General features: G+C 38.5%; 1 protein-coding gene and 1 long non-coding RNA gene across 3 annotated transcripts; one reads left to right on the top strand and one right to left on the bottom strand.

Moving 5' to 3' along the window:
* Window positions 1-9,876: 9,876 nt before the first annotated feature.
* LOC100686051 lies at window positions 9,877-11,469 on the bottom strand. Its single transcript, XR_005369368.1, has 2 exons — window positions 10,726-11,469; window positions 9,877-10,405 (listed from the first exon to the last, which is right to left on the bottom strand). It is a non-coding gene; the product is annotated as an uncharacterized LOC100686051 (long non-coding RNA).
* Window positions 11,470-11,593: 124 nt separating this feature from the next.
* MTERF1 (mitochondrial transcription termination factor 1) lies at window positions 11,594-19,214 on the top strand. Of its 2 annotated transcripts, XM_038556766.1 has the most exons (3): window positions 11,601-11,687; window positions 12,192-12,253; window positions 16,677-19,214. In XM_038556766.1, exons 2-3 carry the CDS (start codon window positions 12,222-12,224, stop codon window positions 17,842-17,844), a joined length of 1,200 nt encoding a protein of 399 aa, XP_038412694.1. In that variant the 5' UTR covers window positions 11,601-11,687; window positions 12,192-12,221; the 3' UTR covers window positions 17,845-19,214. The 2 variants fall into 2 exon arrangements, with proteins under 2 accessions (XP_038412695.1, XP_038412694.1); XM_038556767.1 differs by lacking the exon at window positions 12,192-12,253 and having other exon boundaries at window positions 11,594-11,687.
* The last annotated feature ends 2,574 nt before the right edge of the window (window positions 19,215-21,788 follow it).

Below are 21,788 nucleotides of genomic sequence, written 5' to 3'. Positions count from 1 at the left end.
CTGTGGTTTCATATTCTGGTGGTTTCAATTTCCTGTGGTCAACCACGGTCAGGAAGCAGATGATCCTCCTTCTGACGAATCAGCAGAAAGTCAACAGTAGCCAAACACTATGTCACGATGCCTATGTCATTCACCTCACTTCATCTCATCACGTACACATTTTATCATCTCATATCATCACGAGAAGAAAAAGGGTGATTACAGTACAGCAAGATATTTTGAGAGAGGGAGAGAGAGAGACCATATTCACCTAACTTTTATTGCAGTATATTATAATTGCTTTTATTATGAGTTATTGTTGTTAATCTCCTGCTGTGCCTAATTTACAAATTAAATTGCATCATAGGGAAGTATGTATAGGAAAAAACAATAGTATATATAGGGTTCAATGCTATCCATGGTTGCAGGCATCCACTGGAAGTCTTGGAACGTATTTCCTGAAGATATGGGAGGGGAGGGGGGAATACTGTAATCTACAAAATGAAGTCTTATAAGAAACAATAGCAGAAAAAAACAGTAAAAACCAAAATTGTTGTAAAACAAGTATCAAAGCACAAAACAACAAACTGTTTAAAAATAACATTTATGATGGGGCACCTGGGTAGCTCAGTCTGTTAGCATCCAACTCTTGATTTCTGCTCAGGTTATGATCTCAAGGTTGTGAGATCAAGTTGCACATCGGGTTCCACGCTGGGTGTGGAGCCTTCTTAAGATTCTCTCACTCCTTCTCCCTCTGCCCCTCCTCCACCCTCCCTTTCTCTCACTCTTAAAAAAATAGTAACATTTATGTTGAATATTCATTTTTAGATAAAAGGTTTTCTTAGAGGACAATAAAGAGACTATAGGTTTTTGTGGGAGTTGTGAAGAGTTTTATTAGCACTTTCATGGACTCTAGAGGTTGTTTTCCTTTTCACATCAAAACTGCACTTTAAAAAATGTCACTTCCCTTTACTCTGTTTTAAAGACACCACTGATATAAGTCTTATTTATACTTAGGCATGATCACAGTCATAGTGAGGGAGGTTTGTAAGAATGGATCAAGAGAGAGAAGAAGATTCTAGAATTAGCTAAATACAAGTTAAAAGAGGGAGAAGAAAGGAAAGGAGATTAAAGATGAAATATCTCTGGGAAAGAGATTACTAAGGTCTCAGTAACAAATTTATGTAGTGAAATAGAGAAACATCTGGCAGGCTGACGTATGTATGGCTGAGAGATGTTAGGTCAGATAATTTCTATCCATGCCTGTCACCAAGTGACACGCTTTATTCAGGACAACTTTGTTACTGAGGTTTAAGCAGGGAAAGATGCAGGGGCAGAAGGAAGTGGGAGGGCACTAGAGTAAACACCTGCTGTTTTACCTCCTCAGCAACTGTTTTGTCTTCTTTTACTCTCCTTGTTCCTTTGGGATAGGAGCTTAATCACAAGGAATAACAACAGCCTTTAATTGCTGGAACTGGGAGTCCAGGCCACAGTGGGATTAAGCCCTGAGCTGCTGAGCTGGTGAGCTGCTAGCCTTGAATCTCCCAGGCTGAGAATAGAATTGGTCCCAGAATTCAGAGTAGAGCCTTAACCAGCAAGGGAAAAATAAAGCAACTCCAGCATCTAAACCATAGTAGTTCTCAATTCTGGCTATATGTTAGAATCATCTGCTGAGGATTTAAAGAACAAAAACAAAACTGAAAAACTACACCAGTAAATGGGCCTCATGTCAAACCAATTAAATCAGAATCCCCAGAGGTGGAGAGGTGGGTTTGTGTCTGTAAAAAATTCCCTCGGTGATGCGCAGCTAGGACTGAGAACAGCAGGATAGGAGAGTACCAGAGTGAAAAGATCAAGTGTTCAGCTTATGGGTAAAAGTGAAGGGGGAAGCTCTGTGGGTACCTCGGGAGCAGGGAACACTCATGTTCAGTTGGCTTACCTAGTGTCAAAATGGGATCTGGAGGACTCAGAGGGAATCAGGAGGACACCAGGTATCTGAAAAGATGGTGGAGTTAGGAGGGCTTCCTGTTCCTTGTTATTTGGTTCAGGGGCAGACTTAAATTCTCTCCTCAATGATCGTTTGACAAGCCCACCTCTCCTGTCCAATGTCTAGACAAGGACAGTAATCCACCACCTCTGTACAAGGAGAGCAAACCTCCCACTCAACAGAATTTTAGAGCTAGAAGGGATCTTCAACATTATCTGGTCCAACACTTTTCTTTTGGACTGTGATATCTCCGTGGACTTGTTAAAGGCATGGAATGTTTTTTATGCTTCATTGTTTCTCTAGTGCCTATAGGTGGATGTATAAATATTTGGTGATCAACTGAATGAATGAATTTTCAGATGAGGAAACTGAGTTGTATAGTCAATAAATTAGTCAGTTCATTCATACCAGTACAAACAGAAAGCTTTGGATATCCATAAGGATGGATGTACATCATGGGGACTATAGTTAATAATACTGCATTGTATACTTGAAATTTGTTGACAGTAGATCTTAAGTATTCTTACCACACCATAAATTAATGGTAACTACGTGAGCTGATGGATATGTTAATTTTTTGTGGTAATCATTTCACAATGTACAGGTATATCAAATCATCACGTTTTACAACTTAAATATTACACAATTATTATTTGCCAATTATACCTCAATAAAGCTGAGAAAACTAAAACTAGCAAAAAGTTGCAATATGCTCATAATTTTTGCTTTAACGTAGTGTCTTTTTTCTTATAATGGGAATTTGGTATTTCATAAACAGAAATGTTTGAAGCTGGAAAAAAAGAAACATAAGAAACAGTATTTCTGATGATCTTAGAAATATAAGTAAATTTAATCCAACCAACAATTTGGTATACCTACTAGGGAAGGCATTGTATTAGGTGCTATGAGTTAGTAGAGATTAATTACTAAGGGCCCAGGCTCTGGATTCAAAGTGCCTGGGTTTGATTTCTGGTTTCTACTTTCTGGCTGTGTGATATTTATTGATTTACTTAACCTCTTCATCCTTCCCTTTTCTTATCTATAAAATGGGAATAATAAAACATGTCTTACAGGGATTACAGCACTTCATGCATAATAAATACTCACTAAATGTTAACCATTTATTAGATGATTTAATATTTTCTGCTGTTTTGAACCCCCATTACCGAGAAGGGGGGGATTTTTTTTTTACCAACATGGGATTTTATTTTGCTGAGCTAGTTTGGGTGTGGTAGTGTGGTGATAGGGCTGGAGCACCTCTGAATTTAGGCAAAATAATGAGGAAAGGAATTTGAAGTCAGGAGGACAATCCAGAAGGAGGAAAATGCGAGCCAGTGGGTCTAACAAGGGATCTGAGAGCTGTTTTTCCGCATACTGTGGTAACCTCCATGACAAAACCTGTGGTAGAGTCTACTTTGCTCACTAATGTTTTCAGGTGATACGGTTCACTTTGGCAGAACTCAAAGTCATTCTGGGTGTAGCAGGCAGGATATACAGCTGGCACAGCCAGAAGATGGGAAAACAGGTGGCGTTTGGATCCCACAAAGAAGAATGAGACTCAGTCTGTACCCTTAAGAAATTGCAGTATAACAGCAGAGATTGATATGTATGTGCCATATTAATTTAAACACAAGGTAGAATAAATTTGGTGTCACACTGATTACACAAAATGCTACAGAAATACAGAAATGGGAAAGATTTACTCTGAATGAGGGTTTGGAAAAGCTTCAGGGAGAGACGGTATCACCCTTTCTAGGCTAATTGTTATGGAATTAATGTTTGTGTTTCCCCCAAAATTCATATGTTGAAATCCTAACATCCAATGTGATGATACTAGGCAGTGGGGCCTTCAGAGTGGTAGTTAGGTTATAAGGCTGAAGCCCTTATGAAGGGGATTAGAGCCCTTATGAAAGAAACCACAAAGAGCTCTCTTACTCCTTTCTGGTATGTCAGGACACACTGAGAAGACAGTCAACTATCAGGAAGTGAGACTTCACCAAACACCAAATCTGCTGCCACCTTGATGTGGACTCTCCAGCTTCCAGAACTATGACAAATAAATGTCTGTTGTTTAAACAACCTACTCTATGGCATTCATGTTATAACAACCCTAACAAACTGAGACTAAGAGAGTGCCTAACAAATGGATATGGTGAGCAGAGGAGTGAGCAAAGGATCAGAGGCAAAGGAGTATAGTGCTGTGGTTGGGAAACTGTGAGACTACGTGGTATTAGAAAACAATGCCAAAAACCCACTTCCATCTCTAGACCTTTTGCTATGTAAACTACCACTGTTATGTGCAGCTAAATATAATCCTGATAGGATGTTCAGTAAATATGTATTAAATGAATAAATAGAGGAATGAGAAAAGGATTGGAATGGGAGATCAAAGATCTCAACTCCAATTCTGGCTCTCCAACCGTAGTAGTAGACAGAGATGTTTTTGTCTGCCCAACTTACCTTTCTTCATTTTTTTTTTACCTTTCTTCATTTTTAAAAAAGATTTTATTTATTTATTTGACAGAGAGAGAGTGCTTATGTGCACATAGGAGCACATGAGTGGGGGTGGGGAGGTGGAGGTGGTTGGGGCAGAGAGAGAAACAGACTTCTTGCTGAGAAGGGTGAGAAGGGAGCCAGATGCAGGGCTCAATCCCAGGACCCTGAGATCATGACCTGAACAGAGTCATATGCTTAACTGACTGAGCCACCCAGGCACCCCTAGCATTCTAGCATCAGTAACACCAATCACATTATACCCTGCCACCCTCACACTTCCCTGGAAATAATGAGCTGGTCACACAAGTCAAGGAAAGCCAATCAGAATCTTTATTTTGGATTTCATTTTTAAGACTAAGAAAATCTCTCTCTTTTCTTTTGGGTTTAAAAGGATGTAACCCTAGAGATACTTGCAACCAAATTTTTTGTCCCACAGATGAGCCTGAGAGAATGAGGTATATGTACAAAGGGAAGCTGAGCCAAGATGCAGAGACAGCTATGAATCTAATTTAATTCTTGGATTTAGTAATGAATGCCTGAGGCAATCTCTGCCCCTCTTCTTTCCATGTTATGAGAGAAAACCTTTTTTTGTTGTTGTTTGAATTAGTTTGAGTTGTACTTCTGTCACTTACAACTGAAAGAATTCTGTGTAATACAGTCACTAACTAGCATTATTTACTAGAAAAGTAATTTTTTATCCATGTTGGGTCTTAGTTTCCTTATCTATAAATATGGGGGTTGGACAAAATAATCATTAATATTCCTTCAAGTTGAGGTTGAAGACTTTGAACTAAATATGCTAATCTGTATTCTTGGCTGTGACTTTTTTAATGGATAAATAATCTTTAAAGGAAGTCTCATAACATCAGGTGAAATCTTTTCTTCATATCAACTCTTAAGTTAGAGCATCACAACAGGATGCAGAATGCAGTCACTCAAAATTGGTAAGATTACTTCATAATTTAATACAGGATAAAGGCGGCACTTTGAATCAGTGGGCAAAGAAGGTACTCATTAAATGATGGAACAAATGACTAGCAACTTGGAAAAAAAAACAGAACTGAATCTCTACCTTGCTTCTTTCTCTAAATAAAATCCAGATGACTCAAAAATTTAAAGGAAAAACAAGAAAAATAATAAAGTAATGAAAGAAAATGAGTGAATGTGTTTTATAAACATGGTGTAACAAGTAAGTATAAACTCAAATACAGTATAGGCCAGGTGTTAAGAGCACAGGTTCTAGAAGCAACAGCCGGGGTTGAAATCCTGCTTCCACACACATAACAGCTTTATGATCTTGAAAAAGTCACTTAACACTTCTTTTTTTGTTGTTATTTTGTTAAAGATATTATTCATTTATTCACGAGAGACACAGAGAGAGGCAGAGACAGGCAGAGGGAGAAGCAGACTCCCTGTGGGGAGCCGGAAGCGGAGCTTGATCCCAGGACCCCAGGCCAGGACCACAGGATCACTACCCGAGCCCAAGACAGACGCTCAACCACTGAGCTGCCCTGGTGCCCTCACTTAACCCTTCTAAGCCTCAGTTTCCTCATCTGTAAAATTATACCTATCTCATAGGTCGAATAAAGGAAAGAATTTTATGTATAGGAATATCCTGGAAGAATATAAACAAAATGTAATAGTGATTATTTCAAGGAGATGGAATTATGGGTGAATTTTTGCCCTCTTTTTCTATTTTCTATAGAAAAATATTTCTATTTTTTTGTAGTCTCTACAGTGAATTAAAATATTGTTTTCTGAGTGTCAGCATAGCATCACAATTATGATCACATACTCTAGAGTTGGACTTCTTAGGTTCCAGTTACTTATTAGCTGTGTGAACTTGGGCAGGTTACTTAGCCTCTATTTTAGTTTCCTTATATGTAAAATGGAGAATATTATTTCAATCATAGATGTAAATGGATTAATATAGGTGACATGATTAGAATAGTACCTGGCAGATAGCATTATATGATATGTTCAAATATTAACATTTTTTCTCTTTTATGTCGTTTTCCTTAGGTATACAGTAGCTCACTGTAGTTAATGCGAGTGTCTTCAGACTGTGACCAGTGGCCAGGAGTTCTATGAGCTAATAGTTTTTACATTTTTAAAGGGCTGTGAAAAAAGAAAGAAAGAAAAAAGAAGAATATGCAAAAGAGATAGTATATGTTCCACAAAGGCTAAGATATTTACTATCTGGCCCTTTATAAAAAAATTTGTTGACTGTTGGCTTCATTTGTTCCCCCTTTCAAACATGTTTAGGATTTAAAATCACCATGCTATAAATACCAAGGAATAAATTTCTAAGGGTGGGATTTCAAAAAATACTATAAATAGAAAGGGAAATAGTTTTGGACAAGGAAGATTTTATTCTATTTTGTGAATATTTGCCCCTCTTCCCCCACTCTGTAGTAAGATCACCTTTTCCCCCTTTTCTACCAGTGATTAAGAATCACTTCATAGTAATTGAAAGCATGGTACTGTGGAATCAAATAACCCAAAAGGTACTTAAACTCACCAGACTGAATGGCATCTTAAATGGTTATTGTGTTTCTCTTGGCCAACTCTGTCATGCTGATGGTGGCAATCTAACTACCATGGAAATCCAGGATCATATCAGATCTGCAATCAGCAAATCTGCCAGACTAAGTAACTAGTTCCTTGCCACAGACCTTGGTGGTACTAAGTGTGGGAGTAGGAAGGCTGACTCAAAAAGTGTCTCTCGACCCCAGATAGGCACATTTCAGAGTAGGAAAGTTGCCACTAGTAAAATCTCTAGATTTTTTTTTTAAAGATAGATTATTTATTTATTTATTTATTTATTATAATAGACATAGAGAGAGAGGCAGAGACACAGGAGGAGGGAGAAGCAGACTCCATGCTAGGAGCCCGACGTGGGACTCGATCCTGGGACTCCAGGATCGCGCCCCGGGCCAAAGGCAGGCGCTAAACTGCTGAGTCATCCAGGGATACCCAAAATCTCTGGATTTCAAAAGAAATCCAATGTTGTTAAAAAGTAATTATTTTGAAAAGGGAGGAAATTAAGCTAAGTATTTTTGTTGTTGTTGTTGTTTTTCTGGTTGTTTGCAAACAGAAAAGTGTAACCTGTGATTATCAGGGTACTTTATCCACTGCTTTACTCAATTATAAGCAATTTGTAGCCTTTTCATGTATTTTCATAAGCACACAAAATGACCTCAGGCAAGAGAATGAGAGAAGAGACATGATGTTCCTCTGAAGGCCTTCAAACTACACTGGTAGGAAGCTGGTAGGTCTGTCTAGGAAGTTGCTGTGTGGTGAGAGTTGCATTTGTCTCTTGAGTCCAGGAATCTGTGTATAGCTGTAGTGGGTGGATGGTGGGAAACTGGAGGGCCACTTCCTTTCTGATCTTAATTGGGTCTGCTAAGATGCAAACATGAGTGGCCACAAAGGGGCTGTGATGTGACAAAAAGCTATCTGCATGAAAAACTAAGGACATTTCCTGCACAGAGCAGGTGATGCAGGCACATTTGACACTGTGAAAAAAAGAAAGAAAAGAAAAGAAAAGAAAAAAGAAAAGAAAAGAAAAGAAAATTAAAGAAAGAAATAAATCCTTAGTTGTAAAAGGGCAGAGATGCTTCTAAATATAGTACAGATCTGGGGATCCCTGGGTGGCACAGCGGTTTGGCGCCTGCCTTTGGCCCAGGGCGCGATCCTGGAGACCCGGGATCGAGTCCCACATCGGGCTCCTGGTGCATGGAGCCTGCTTCTCCCTCTGCCTGTGTCTCTGCCTCTTTCTCTCTCTCTCTGTGACTATCATAAATAAATAAAAATTAAAAAAATAATAAAAATATAGTACAGATCTGTACTCACACTTGACTTTCAGCCGAGTGTCTTAAGTCCTACTTGGGGATGAAGGACTCCAGAGTCCCTACTTTCCCCTGCAACACAAGTAAAGTCATTTAAAAACACATATACCATCTGATATTACCACAGTTTCATAAATGAAAATTGTAAAAGAGAGGTAGAACAAAACAAATTTAACTTAAAAGCTGAATTACTTTAGGGACGCCTGGGTGGCTCAGTGGTTGAGTGTCTGCCTTCGGCTCAGGATGTGCCTGGAGTCCAGGGATCCAGTCCTGAATTGGGCTCCCTGCAGGGAGCCTGCTTCTCCTTCTGCCTGTCTCTGCCTCTCTCCCTCTCTGTGTCTCTCATGAATAAATAAATAAAATCTTTTAAAAATTGAATTACTTTAGACTTTATAAAAAACTCTGAAAGATGACAACTTTAGAACAGCTTCTAGTGAGACAGGGCAGGGCCTGGATTTGGTCTCCTCAACCCTGAAGGTGAAATCTAGCTTTCATTGACAGCTGAAACTATGCATTTTGAGTAGTGTATCTTGCAAGAATGTGGAAGCAGGGTGAGTATTATCTCAAGGAGAAACAGAACTACGAAGACAGGCAAAGACTGAACCAAACTAGTCTGCACCCTGGGGGACCCCCCTGTGCTGACTTTTCACCAATATTTCCCCTCATTATAATACTAAAAACCTCGGGTAAGGTATTAAATATGCTAATTAGACATGCAACACATGAAGAAGCATAAACTTGGCAGGTGCCAAGAAATCCCCACCTCAGTATGTCTCAACATCACTCCTTTGCCTCCTCAGTCCCTTCAAAAACTTTCCCTGGGCCAGCCCAGGTGGCTCAGTGGTTTAGCGCCACCTTCGGCCCAGGGTGTGATCCTGGAGACTAGGGATCGAGTCCCACATCAGGCTCCCTGCGTGGAGCCTGCTTCTCCCTCTGCCTGTGTCTCTGCCTCTCTCTCTGTGTCTCGAATGAATGAATGAATAAATAAATAAATAAATACATCTTAAAAAACAAACAAACAAAACCTTTCCCTGGCCTGTTAGGGAACACAGCCTGAAAGACTCTTTCCTTTGTGTTATTTCCCTTGTGCTGCAGAATAAGTCCCAATAAAAGCCTTGCCTGGCGCTCCCTTTTGGCTTCTAGTCAATTCCTACTGTTTAGTATGCCCAAGGACCAAGTGGGTGACACTTGGAAAACTGCCCTCCACCATGTTGCAACTACTTATCTTTTTTTTTTCCTCTGTTTCTTCATCACTTACTCCCTGCCTCTGGTCTTCTACCAGAGACCCCAGTGTTTCCAACCACATTTGTTCTTCTTAATTACATCAATTTAGTAGGGCATGGATCATCTACGGTCTTGGGGAGGTGAGAAGGGGGAAGCATGCAGAGCAGCAGACACTCAGGCTGAGAGTGAGATCTATCACTGGAAATAAGGTCAAGGAGGACAGGGGCTTTGTTTTGTTTTCCGCTATATGCTCTCGATCCTGAAAACAAGGCCTGGAATGTACAGGTGTTTAATAAGTGTTCGCTGATTCAACGAATAAAATACAGGCACTAATGACAATGAGGTAGTAGTTACTGCTTTTACTGGAGGTAATGACAACATTTCACAAATCATTAAATATTAAACCTCTTTGCAAAAAATAAATAAATAAATAAATAAATAAACCTCTTTGCAGAGATGTGAGAAGGAAAAAAAAAATTGCTAATACACCATACTAACCCAACCATCATACCTTAGTTGCTATTCTTGTCAGTGTTTTACAATATGAATTTAAAATATATTTGTAATAAAAATTTTTTTTTGGATAGGAAATATGGCACTTATTTTCAAAAGAACTGATCTCCTTTACCTACACACATCACTAAAAACAAACTTAAGTGATGTCGCCTAAGTAAGTCTGAGCCGACCTTGAATAATCCTTGTCAGTGCATGTGGTATGAAGAATTACTGGTGAAGAAGGTATGACACAAGTTTTATCTTGCCGGCTTCTACTGTAAGGGCTTCAACGTCTCACCTGCAAAATGAGAGGTTTCATAAGGAGGGATTCATAATCTCAAAGGTCTTCTTAGAGTCTAAAGTTCAATGAATCCTAAAAAAAAAAAAAAAAAAAAAAAATTGTTTTACATTGACTGTAAAGTAGCTTATACTTATGTATTTATGCAAGTAAGTTTATACTTCACAGTACATATGAATCCAGATTTAGGAGCTCCTTCTACGCAGAAGGAGATTTTAGAAACTCCCGTAAAGAGACCATTTCTAACATTTCAGGACCGCTTTTTTACCTGGAGGGACGGCAGTTAAGCAATTTCACTTGCCAGAAAGACTGTAATTTATAGTTCCAAAGGTAAATCTTCACCCTTATAAACCAATAAAACAGAAAATTAATTCAAAACAGAGTGGACGACATACCAGCTAAGAGTAATCTAAGGGCCAGGGTGAAGATGAAAACAGTAACCGGTACAGAAATAAGATAAAGACTCATCATCGGCTCCTCCATGGAGTAGGGCAGAGCAGGAAAAGCCTTCCTTGCCACGGAATTCAGGATCAACCCGTCTCCTCCCCTTTCTGTGTTTCTAAAGGCCCAATCGCTTCCTCCGGAAGATAACTTGGCAGCTTGACGATGATTTCCTTAATTTAGGTAGAACCTTTCTTTTGGAGGTAACGGGATTGCTTTGAGCGGAAGCTGAATCTTCAGGGCTACCCTCCCCAGTCAAGCCAGAGGAACAGGACCAGGAAGGTGTAAGGGCGGCAAAAACACTTCTGCCTCACACTTTCCGAAGAAGCATGAGTAAATCGTGCTGCTACACCAGTTACACCGAGGTGTAGGAGAACCGCTTCTTAGTGTGCAAGCTGCAGCTGAAGTCGGACTAGCAGCCACCCGCCGGGGTTTCGAGGCTATGGCTCAGTTAGGGAAGAGACACGCGCCTTCCGGCACCCGACGCCGAGGTGTTTGCTGGCCTATGTTAACCACACTGATAAGCGTGGTCACCCTATCAAGCTGTAAAATCCCCGTGTATAATAGCGACGTTCCTACCGCACGTCGCCAGCAGGCAGGGCATCGCTACGGCCACCCTCGGCCCCAGGCCCGCGCGGCTGAGAAACGCCGGAGACCCGCCCCGCTCCCAAACCAGCCCTAGGAGGCCGGGCCCCAGCGTTCACCACGTGGTCTCTTGCCGCCCCCTGCCGGGCTCTTCGCGGCCGGCTTACGGAGGGGCTGCGGTGCGGCCGCCGGGGGGCGCAAGAGGGAGACGTCACCTCCGCGCGACCGGAACTTAGTCTGGTCCATTTCCGCCTCCCGGTCCCGCCCCAGAGAGGAGAGGCGGAAGTAAAAAGGCTGTCTGTCGGCTAGTATTCATGCAGTCCGGTTTGAGGTCTGTGGCTCGCTATGCGTGTGCTTTTTCTTTTAGAAGGGGTCTGGGTGATTTTGATATATGGTAGAGTCTCCTTCCCGCGCAGCCCCTTGGCGAGTTGGTGTCGGGGAGGAAGAGGGGCAGAGAGAACCCGTGGAATGGAATCCGTGGCTTCAGTGAGCTAACGCGAACTTGTGACAGAGCTCGGCCTTGCCCCTCATTTTCTGATTTTAGGAATAATGCCTACCTCTTCGGTTGTGAGGTTGAAGTAACACAATATATGCGAAGCACTTAGCTCCGGCTTTCCAGATCACATGCGTGATTACGCTACCTTTTCCCATTAATACTCGGGCTTGTTCTTGCTGTTTTCCTCGGTATTTCTGAGATGCTTAGGACGTAAGAGGTGACGCTTTTCGCAAGGACGTTATGCGGTGTTAGCTGGGGTCGATTTCTTTATTCTGTATCACGAAGTGCTGACAATATTTTGTCCCTCCCCCCCCCCGCTTTTATTCCCCCCATTTTTAGGGACAGCTGTTTTCCAGCTCTTCTGGAGAAATGCAACGCCCTCTCTTTTTAAGACAAGCTAGGTGAGAAATGGATCGCTGAAAAGATCTTCAAACTTCCCTTGTGTTATCAAAAAAGACCAGCTGGAATGTAGTACCCTCCTGGGCCAGTGATTAACCATCTCCACTAAATTCCCTTTATCAAGTGAATCGTCTTATTCCTAAGGCCTTACAAGTTTCTGAGTACAGAGGTTTCCAGTGTATTTGTTAATTTAGGACTTCAGCCCTTGAAATAATGGTTTTGGTTAATTAAAGATAGCAAATTGAGAAACAGATTGAAATAAATTATGGGATATTAATTACTCTTGAAATTTGCAGATTGAGACAGTTGATACTGTTTGCATTAGGCTGCTTATGTATTTATTACCTTGCTAGATGTTATAGGAATGTTTTGAATGTGGATCAGGTGCTAAAAGTAAATCAAGATCAGTATTTTCCAGGTTTAATTTTTTTTGTGTTGAAAACTGAAAAATTGATAAGGGTGACATATTTCCCTTTTGATATATGGTAGAGTCTCCTTTTGGCATCCCTAACCCAATTTATTTTTCTTATTTTTTAAAAGATTTTATTTGTTTATTCATGAGAGACACAGAGAGAGGCAGAGACATAGGCAGAGGGAGAAGCAGGCTCCCCGTGGGAGCCTGATGCAAGACTCGATCCCAGGACCCCAGGATCATGACCTTAGCCAAAGGCAGATGCTCAACCACTGAGCCACCCAGGTGCCCAGCCCTAAGCCAATTTAATTTGTTCTTAATTTATCTGGTTGCAAAACAACATATTTAGTAAATAATATCACAGTATTTCAGGAACAGTACATAGCCCCCATTCATCTCTGAGATAACCTACTACCTTTTTATCTTATTTGTCTATATTAATATCCCCCCTCTTTATATAAGTGATACCATTTTATCCATACAGCTACATGGTTTGCCACTTACAAAATCTTGGATATCTTTCCATTGTGTTAGATATGCCAGTTTTTTTTTTTTTTTAAATCAGGTTGTATAGTATTATATTACGTAGATGTTCCACAATGTATGAATCATTCTGTTGGTCACCATTTGGGTTTCTTCTTTTTTGTATATCATAGCAAATAATGTTAGGATAGTCATCCTTTTTAATAAGAAATATATATTGTCCTTTTATTTCCTTTGGATAATCTTAAAGAAATCAAAGTGCTGGATTAAAGGATATGGTAGGTGGTGCCAAATTCCCTTCCAACAGTGGTATTTGAAAATTCTCTGCATTTCCTTATATGTTCGCTAACAGTTGATATTAGTTGTCATTGTTTTTAGCCTTAGCTGAGACGACTTCTACCATTTTTTAGTCAATTGATTGCCTTTATAGTATTGTAATCAAATCCAAAGTTTCCTTGCCAGTTCTAAGTCCAGTTCATCGTTTTTTAAAAATATAAAAGAGAATAGTTTAGATTTAAAAAATATTTTTTTAAAAATACTTTATTTATTTGGGAGAGAGGCAGGAAGTGAGAGAGAGCACGAGGGGAGGAGGGGCAGAGAGAGAGGGAGAAGCAGACTCCCCACTGAGCAGGGAGCCTGATGCAGGGCTTGATCCCAGGACGTTGGGATCACAACCTGAGCTGAAGGCAGATGCTTAACCGAGTGAGCCACTCAGGTGCCCCTAGTTTTAGTTCTTTACTAATAAGTTATAAAATAATTCACTTCAGCAGTATTTGTTAAGTTAAAGATTTGTGGGAAGGTAATATTCGAATGAGACCTTGTACTATGGATAGATATGGGAGGGTGGGCCTTTCTGAAAGAATAGCTTCTACAAAGGCAGGGAGACAAAAATGGGCAAGAATGTTTAGGATCTGAGGTTTGAGAGTTAATAGTGTCTGGTTGTGAGGTTGTCGAATAGAACAGATAGCTAGGAAGGTAGTTAGAATGGTATGGTGAGAGTTTTGAAGGTCAGTCTGAAGATTTTGCTTTATAGGGGAGAGCTACAGAGGTATTTAATCTGGGAATAAGGCATGTATGTAATCACTTCTTTGTTTTACAAGTATACTGTGGTGGCGGTTTTGCATGACTGATGTTAGAGAAGCCGGTTAGGTGGCTGTTAATAGTCTAGGTGAGGGAGAATAGCAAAGATTAGAGATGTTAACAAAGATACTGAACCTACATGATTCAATGACTAAAAGGTTGAGGAACAGGAAGAAAGTAATTACTTTTAGATTTTTATCGTGAGTGACCATTAGGATAAGGGTAGTGATTCCATCCATCAGAAGAAGGCTATTTTAGAGGCTGGGAAAGATGTTCAGTTTGGTTTTAGACCTGTTAATTCATGTGAAAGATATTTCTACAGAGAGTGAATTATACACAAGGCATAAAATTCACCTTCACAGATTCAGGGGAAACCTTAATCGATTTATGACTCCTTTGTTAAGAAATTTGTCATATATTTTCACTGTTACTCTGTCATTAGTACAATTTTTTTTGAACTTTCTGTGGCTTGTTCAGCCTGTTTGTTGTGGTGCTGATCATCTCAGAGTTTGTTGTCTAGAGTAGTTGTCTTCAGACTTTTGATTGTGTACACTCTCAGTAGAAAAAAAGGTTTTCTACATGTACCTCCAGTGTATGTATATTGTGTTCTGTACCACTATCCAGTAGAGGTCACCCTTGAGCATCTGGAAGAGAACAGATTGTTGAGCTGTGCAAGTAGAGCCTTCATTCTTAAGTTAGAATGCGGATCTTATTTTTGAGTTTCTAAATTCATGCATTTTTGGAGGAATATGTACTTAAAGAGCAGTATGTGGTATTATGGAGAAGTTAAGAATAGTGAACTCAGTATACGGCAATCTAAAATGTGCTGCCATTTGATGTTTATTTTGTGTGTCCTGCATTTTTGTTTGTCCTGCATTCTATAGTTTGGGAATCTTTTTCTAATTCTGAGGATCTGTAGATTACCTGAGATATGGGAGAGTTCCCTAACTCTAGGAATAATCTTAAACTCTTGTTAAATTGGTATAAGTTACTGGTGTCTGGCTGGCTCAGTCAGGGGAGCATGCAGCTCTTGATCTTGGGGTTGTGAGTTCGAGCCCCACATTGGGTGGGGCTTAAAAATAAAATCTTAAAAAAAGTAGTTTAATTAAATGGGCATACACAGAGAGGCTTTCTTTGGTACTGATCTTGAAAGCAACATCTCAAGCCCAGAGGTATTAGTAGTGAGTTAAAATCATCTATCTCTTTTTCTTATTTTATGTTTAATTAGGAGAGGTGAGGAGGGAAATGCTTCCTTTAAGTTATAAGAGCCCATTGTTAATAATTAGAAATTAAGAACTAAGTTTGTCACAGCCATGTAGTCTAAAAAGGAGAAAGTACATATGAGTTGTTTTATGACTCAGACCACAATTAGCCTAAGAGCATTAATCATCTGACAAATTGAATAACAAGAAAAATTTTCTGTTGCTTTCCTGATAAAGTAATTCCTATAAATGCAGATACCAATTTAGTAGGTACCTATGGTTATTATCATATATAAATTCATACATTTTGTGCCCCCTTTCTAAATGATTAGGAAAATGAGTTATTGAGGTTTTAGTCATTTGCCTGAAATAGTGTATTGTGAGACAGATGCAGAAAGCTCTGGGCTCATCTTTTATAATGTGGTTGGGCAGGGGAGGATGGTAAAAGTAACTTTTCATTGTTCATGTGCTCTCAGCACAGTTCCACATATGGTGGACTCTGTGGATTGAACAGCCCAACTAAATCATTTTGAAGATAAAAATTGGGTTGGAGCAGTTGGGTTGCAATGAAGGGAGCGATAGGTGAACTGAAGGAGATGGAGATTGAGGTTGGGAACCGGTGACCAGAGGTCTATATAAAGCTAAGAATTAAGACTAATGATAGCATGGGGTTAAAGAGAAGCATGCATCTAGAAAAAGGTGTTTAAGATGGAGATTAGTCTGAAGTGTTGATTTTCAAGGCTATGTTTAGAGCTTGAGGAACCAGGAAGAGGGAACAGGGGCAAAGTAGTTTGGTGTCTATAGGCAGAGGGAAAGCCAAAGATCTGGCAAGTTGGAAGACAAGGCACAGTTGAAAGCTTCAGTTAGTAGGAATAAGCCAAAGGTTTGAAAACCAGGAGGATAAAGCAGAAGTAGAGAGGGGCAACTGGTTTTGGGTAGCAAACATAGGCAAGTCCAAATACAAAGAACAGGCGAAAGGCCTGGAAGGAATAGTTGTGGGATGGTGATGCTGCTATACTGCTTTTCTTCACATTAAGAATGGAAACAGCCCCAGGCTCACAGATAATCAGAAGCAGGAAACTAGAGAGCGGGAGTGCAGTGGCTGAATTGTTAATACACTACTAGGAGAGCTGGAGCTATGTAAATTTTTTTTTTAGAAATGACCGTGATGCTTACAGGATCATAATATGGTCTTTTAGCTGTTTAACACATGCATTTATATAATATTATGTATGTTGTTTTACACAGCATTCCAAAAAGTTTGGGATACCTGATCATTATGGCACCAAGAAGCTTCTTTTGTATGAGAAGTAACTTTCTCTTTGGTTCAAGATGTTGGATGACCCAATTTTCAACAGAAGTCTTCCTTAAATCAATTTCATTTAGGCTTTTTAGTGTGAAATGTGGTAATGCAGACAGTGAGTCTTCGGAGAATGAAGAATTACTGAATAACTTACTTACAATGGGAGTAGATGTTGATAAGGCGAAAAAACGACAGCCTGGAGTTTTTAATAGGATGGGAACTAAAGAGCAGGACCTGAAGATGTTCCTTCTATCCAAAGGAGCTAGTAAAGAAGTGGTTGCTAGCATTATATCAAGATATCCACGAGCCATAACACGCACACCTGAAAGTCTTTCAGAACGGTGGGATCTGTGGAGAAGAATTATGACATCAGACCTTGAGATTATAAATATTTTGGAACGTTCTCCCGAAGCTTTTTTTCGGTCCAGTAACAACCGAAACTTAGAGAATAATATAAAATTCCTCTACTCAGTTGGATTGACTCATAAATGCCTTTGTCGGTTGTTGACCAATGCCCCACGTACATTCTCCAACAGTCTAGATTTGAATAAACAGATGATTAAATTTTTGCAAGAAGTCTGTTTGTCTTTGAATCACAATAAGCCTAGAGATTTTATTGGGAAGATAATTTTTAAAAACCCTTTCATCTTAATTCAGAGTACCAAACGGGTAAAAACTAATATTGAGTTTTTACAGTCAACTTTTAATTTGAACAATGAGAAACTGCTTGTTTTGCTCTGTGGTCCGGGAGCTAAAATTCTAGACCTTTCCAATGACTATGTCAACAGAAACTACACAAATATCAAAGAGAAGCTGTTTTCTCTTGGGTGTACTGAAGAAGAGGTACACAAGTTTATCTTAAGTTATCCAGATGTGATCTTCTTAGGAGAAAAAAAGTTCAATGACAAAATAGACTATCTCATAGAAGAAAAATTTAGCATATCACAAATAATTGAAAATCCTCGGATTTTGGATTCAAGCATAAGTACTTTAAAAAGTCGAATCAAGGAATTGGTGAATGCTGGCTATAACTTCAGTACATCAAACATCACTCTTTTATCTTGGAGTCAAAAAAGATACAAAGCTAAATTGAAAAAGTTAAACATTGAATGAAACGTTGTTCTGGGGAATTACAAAATGTCAGTCTTATAATGTAGTGATACTTCATGTTGAATTGCCTTTCAGAAAGAGCTTTGGTTTGGTAACCATATATATATACATAATGATCCTTTGGATATTTTACTGTAAAGGTTTATAAAACTCATGGCCAGCTACCTGTCTCTAGTTTGAATTAATACAACATCCAGTTATATGATACAGGCTGTGATTGTCCTATGAATGGTAGTTCCTGAGTGCCAGGGCGGAACAATATATAGAAGGAAAGTACAAAATAAGCTTTTTTGGTTTCTGTTCAGATTTAAAAAAAATCAACAGATTCAGTTGGATGGTTCCTTTGAGGGTTTTGAATGGCAAATGATTTCTCCTATCATGCCCACATATTTAATTGTGGTTTATCTTCAAAATAGAATGCCAGTAAAAATCTGACAAAAAAGGAGGGGTTTTCATCTCAAATTCTGCATTCTCCATTTAAACCATTAGTATGTTCCCCTTACCCTCCAACATAGGCTCAATTCACTGTGGGTATATCCTGATTTTTTATTTTTTATTTTTATTTTTTTTATCCTGATTTTTAAAAAGACAATGGCAACTATGATGGGTAGAAAAATGGCCACCTAAAGATGTCAGTGTCTTGATTCCCAGAATCTGAATATGTTCTGTTACACTGGAAAAGGACTTTGCAGATGCAATTAAGTTAAGGACCCTAAGACAGGGAGATTATCCCAGATTATCTTGTGGGTCCAGTGTCATCATATGGGTCCTTAAAATGGAAGAGGGATGCAATATAGGGACTTGACACTGTTTACTGGGTTTGAAGGAGGAAGGGATCATGAACCAAGGAATGCAAATGGACTTTAAGAAAATGGAAAAGGCAAGGAAACACTCTCTCCTGTGGCCCCCAGAAAGGAACACAGCCCTGCTGGTACCTTGGATTTAGCCCACTGAGACCTGTTGCCAAACTTCTGGCCTACAGAACCCGAAGATAATAAATGTATGTAGTTTTAAGCCACTGAATATGTGAATTTGTTAAGATAGCAAATAAATGAATATAACAACTAAATAATGATTAGTCGCATTATGGGTGGAGGAGTCACAATACATGATTTTTTTAGTGTATCTGTGTTTCTTCCTCTTGTAATTACCTGTTTTGTCCACATACCTTTCTGGAATGACTAGTAAGTTGTTGTTTGTAAAGACCTAAATGTATAAAAAACTAAATGTAATAAAATCTAAATAAAGGAATATTTTTACTTAATAATGTAGTTTAAAGAAATGGTTATAGTCTGTATATTTATATTTTATGGTCATTTTAATATAAATAAAGAACAATAAATTTTTAGATGTACTGACCTTAAAATGACAAATCAGGTGAGGTCTGTATCTTGAAGACATTCATAATCTAGCTGATAAAAACTGAAAGAGAAGTGACAAATTATATGACCTTATTTACTTTCAGTTATTTTTCAGAGGCATTTGTTTTCTAAGATGTGGATTTTGAATTGAGTAACAGTGGTGCTAAACCTTTGAAGCCTTATTTCCTAAGTGATGCCCCCCAAAAACTTTTTCCTGCCACTGATAGAAACAAAATGCCTGTTTTTTCAAGGCCATTTGATGTCAATTATATTTATATAATTATATATTATATAATTATTATATAATAATTATATGGAAATATAATTCCATTCTTTGATGGCAAGCATGGCTTGATTAAGAAAACATAGGCTTAGGGAGATACATCTTTAGAGTGATAAATCTGGGCATCATTCCTGACCAGCTTTGTATGTATAAATATTTTAATTTCACTGAACTTGTTTTCTTATCTGTAAGAGTAAAAGTTGACCTTGCAGAGGTGGCAAAAATCAGATGACATAGAGTCTCTTTTAAGTCTTTTTTGCAGGTAGTAACTGTTCAGTGACAGCTATAATAAAGTTACAATAATATTTTTAAAAAAGTGTCATTGATATATAGTTCAGATAACACACAACTCACCAATTTAAATTATACAATTCAATATATATATATATATATATATATATATTTTTTTTTTTTTTTTACTCATAGAACTGTGTAATCATCCCAGTCTAATTTTAGTATATGGTTTTGCTCCCTGGGGCAAAGCAACCAATGATCTACCTTTTGTCTCTCTAAATTTGCTTATTCTGAACATTTCAGATAAATGGAGTCTTACAATGTGTGTGTGTGTGTGTGTGTGTGTGTGTGTGTGTGTTTTGTAACTGTCTTTTTTCACTTAGCATAATGTTTTCTAGTTTTCATCCATGTAGCACATATCAGTATTTCACCCTTTGGTATTTTTTGGGGTAAATATTATTGTTAACCAAGTATTAGTTCCCTACATCTTCTGAATTTTATGGCAGTAAACACTCCAAAGATAAACTTGGAATCTTACAAGTTTATAAAGAATTTGAGGGAGATGGATAGCAGAGGAGATAAAAGATTATTGGCATCAAAACTGGACAGCTATATGCAACAGAATGAAACTGGGCCACTTTCTTACACCATCCACAAAAATAACCTCAAAATGGACTAAAGACCTAAATGTGAGACCTGAAACCATTAACTCCTGGAAGAAAACATAGGCAGTAATCTGTAGGGTATCAGCCTCAGCAACATATTTATGGATATGTCTCCTCTGGCAAGGAAATTGGGCAAAAATAAACTGTTGGGACTACACCCAAATAAAAAGTTTTTGCAGAGTAAAGGAAACCATCAACAAAAAGGCAACCTAGTGAATGAGAAGAGAGATATGCAAGTGATACAACTGATAAGGGGCTAATATTTAAAATATATAGGGACGCCTGGGTGGCTCAGCGGTTGAGTGTCTGCCTTTGGCTCAGGGCGTGATCCCAGAGTCCTGGGATGGAGTCCCACATTGGGCGTCCTGCATGGAGCCTGCTTCTCCGTCTGCTGTGTCTCTGCCTCTTTCTGTGTGTGTCTCTCAGGAATAAATAAATAAATAAAATCTTTTTAAAAATATTTAAAATATATAAAGAACTTAATACAGCTCAATACCCAAAAAATAAAGCAATCTGATTAAAAGATGGGCAAACCACCCGAATAGACCTTTGGATGGCCAATATACATGAAAAGATACTCAGTATCACTAATCATTAGAGAAATGCAAAGTCTTGCATCTTCACTTTGTTCTGGTATTTTCAAGATAGTAGATGTCTACTTTTTTGATTTCACACTTTTTTCTCCCTCAATTCACAAAGGTTTTAAATAAAAGAAAAAAAACCCAAATTGTATTTAGAACTTATTTTTTAGCCTTTTGACTAATTTCTGAGTGGAATTTAGTAGAAGACATTTGATAGAGTCTCATTTTCTGTCTCAGTTTCAGTATTAATCAGACAGATATTTGGAATTTGTTTTACCTTAATAGCAATATTGTGTGAAGATTAATGAGCTTATGTTCATGAACTGCTTTTTGTAAATTGTGAAAATTCTTAATATGATTGTATGATAGTTCTTCCACATGCATTTTTAATATCCTAGTGCCACCTTCAAAGCTGTCAAGGTACCTTCAATTTATGCCCACAATCATTATCTTCTTTTTATTTTACAATGGAAATGATTTTATTCTCTGAGAATACAGAATCACTATAAAGCCATCAAACAGTACATTAAAACAAAGTCCAAGCTAGACTATTTATCATACAGTTGAGGAAATATCCTTTTATTCTTAGTTCAGAAAGAGGTTTATTTTTTTAAAATCAAGGATGAATAATAGTTTTTGAAAAAATTTTTAAAAAATCATCTCTTCTGTCCATTAATGAATGATATCAGTTGACTTCTTCATGTCACCCTTTGTTTTATGGAAATAAAACCTATGCCATATTCAACTTACTGATATTTGACTTAGGAATTTTCATTAGTATTCACAAGAGGAAGAGAGGTCTACAGTTTTCTTCCCCCTCTTC

Source organism: Canis lupus, chromosome 14 (assembly GCF_011100685.1).
Source record: "Canis lupus familiaris isolate Mischka breed German Shepherd chromosome 14, alternate assembly UU_Cfam_GSD_1.0, whole genome shotgun sequence".
NCBI classification, from domain to species: Eukaryota; Metazoa; Chordata; class Mammalia; order Carnivora; family Canidae; genus Canis; species Canis lupus.
This window is presented reverse-complemented; position numbering and strand designations above follow the sequence as displayed.

Bases quoted from the DNA above. Each gene is read 5' to 3' on its own strand.
- MTERF1 (XM_038556766.1), top strand. From the start codon at position 12,222: ATGCAACGCCCTCTCTTTTTAAGACAAGCTAG. The intron at 12,254-16,676 runs GTGAGAAATGGA...TGTTTTACACAG, and splicing joins CTCTTTTTAAGACAAGCTAG to CATTCCAAAAAGTTTGGGAT.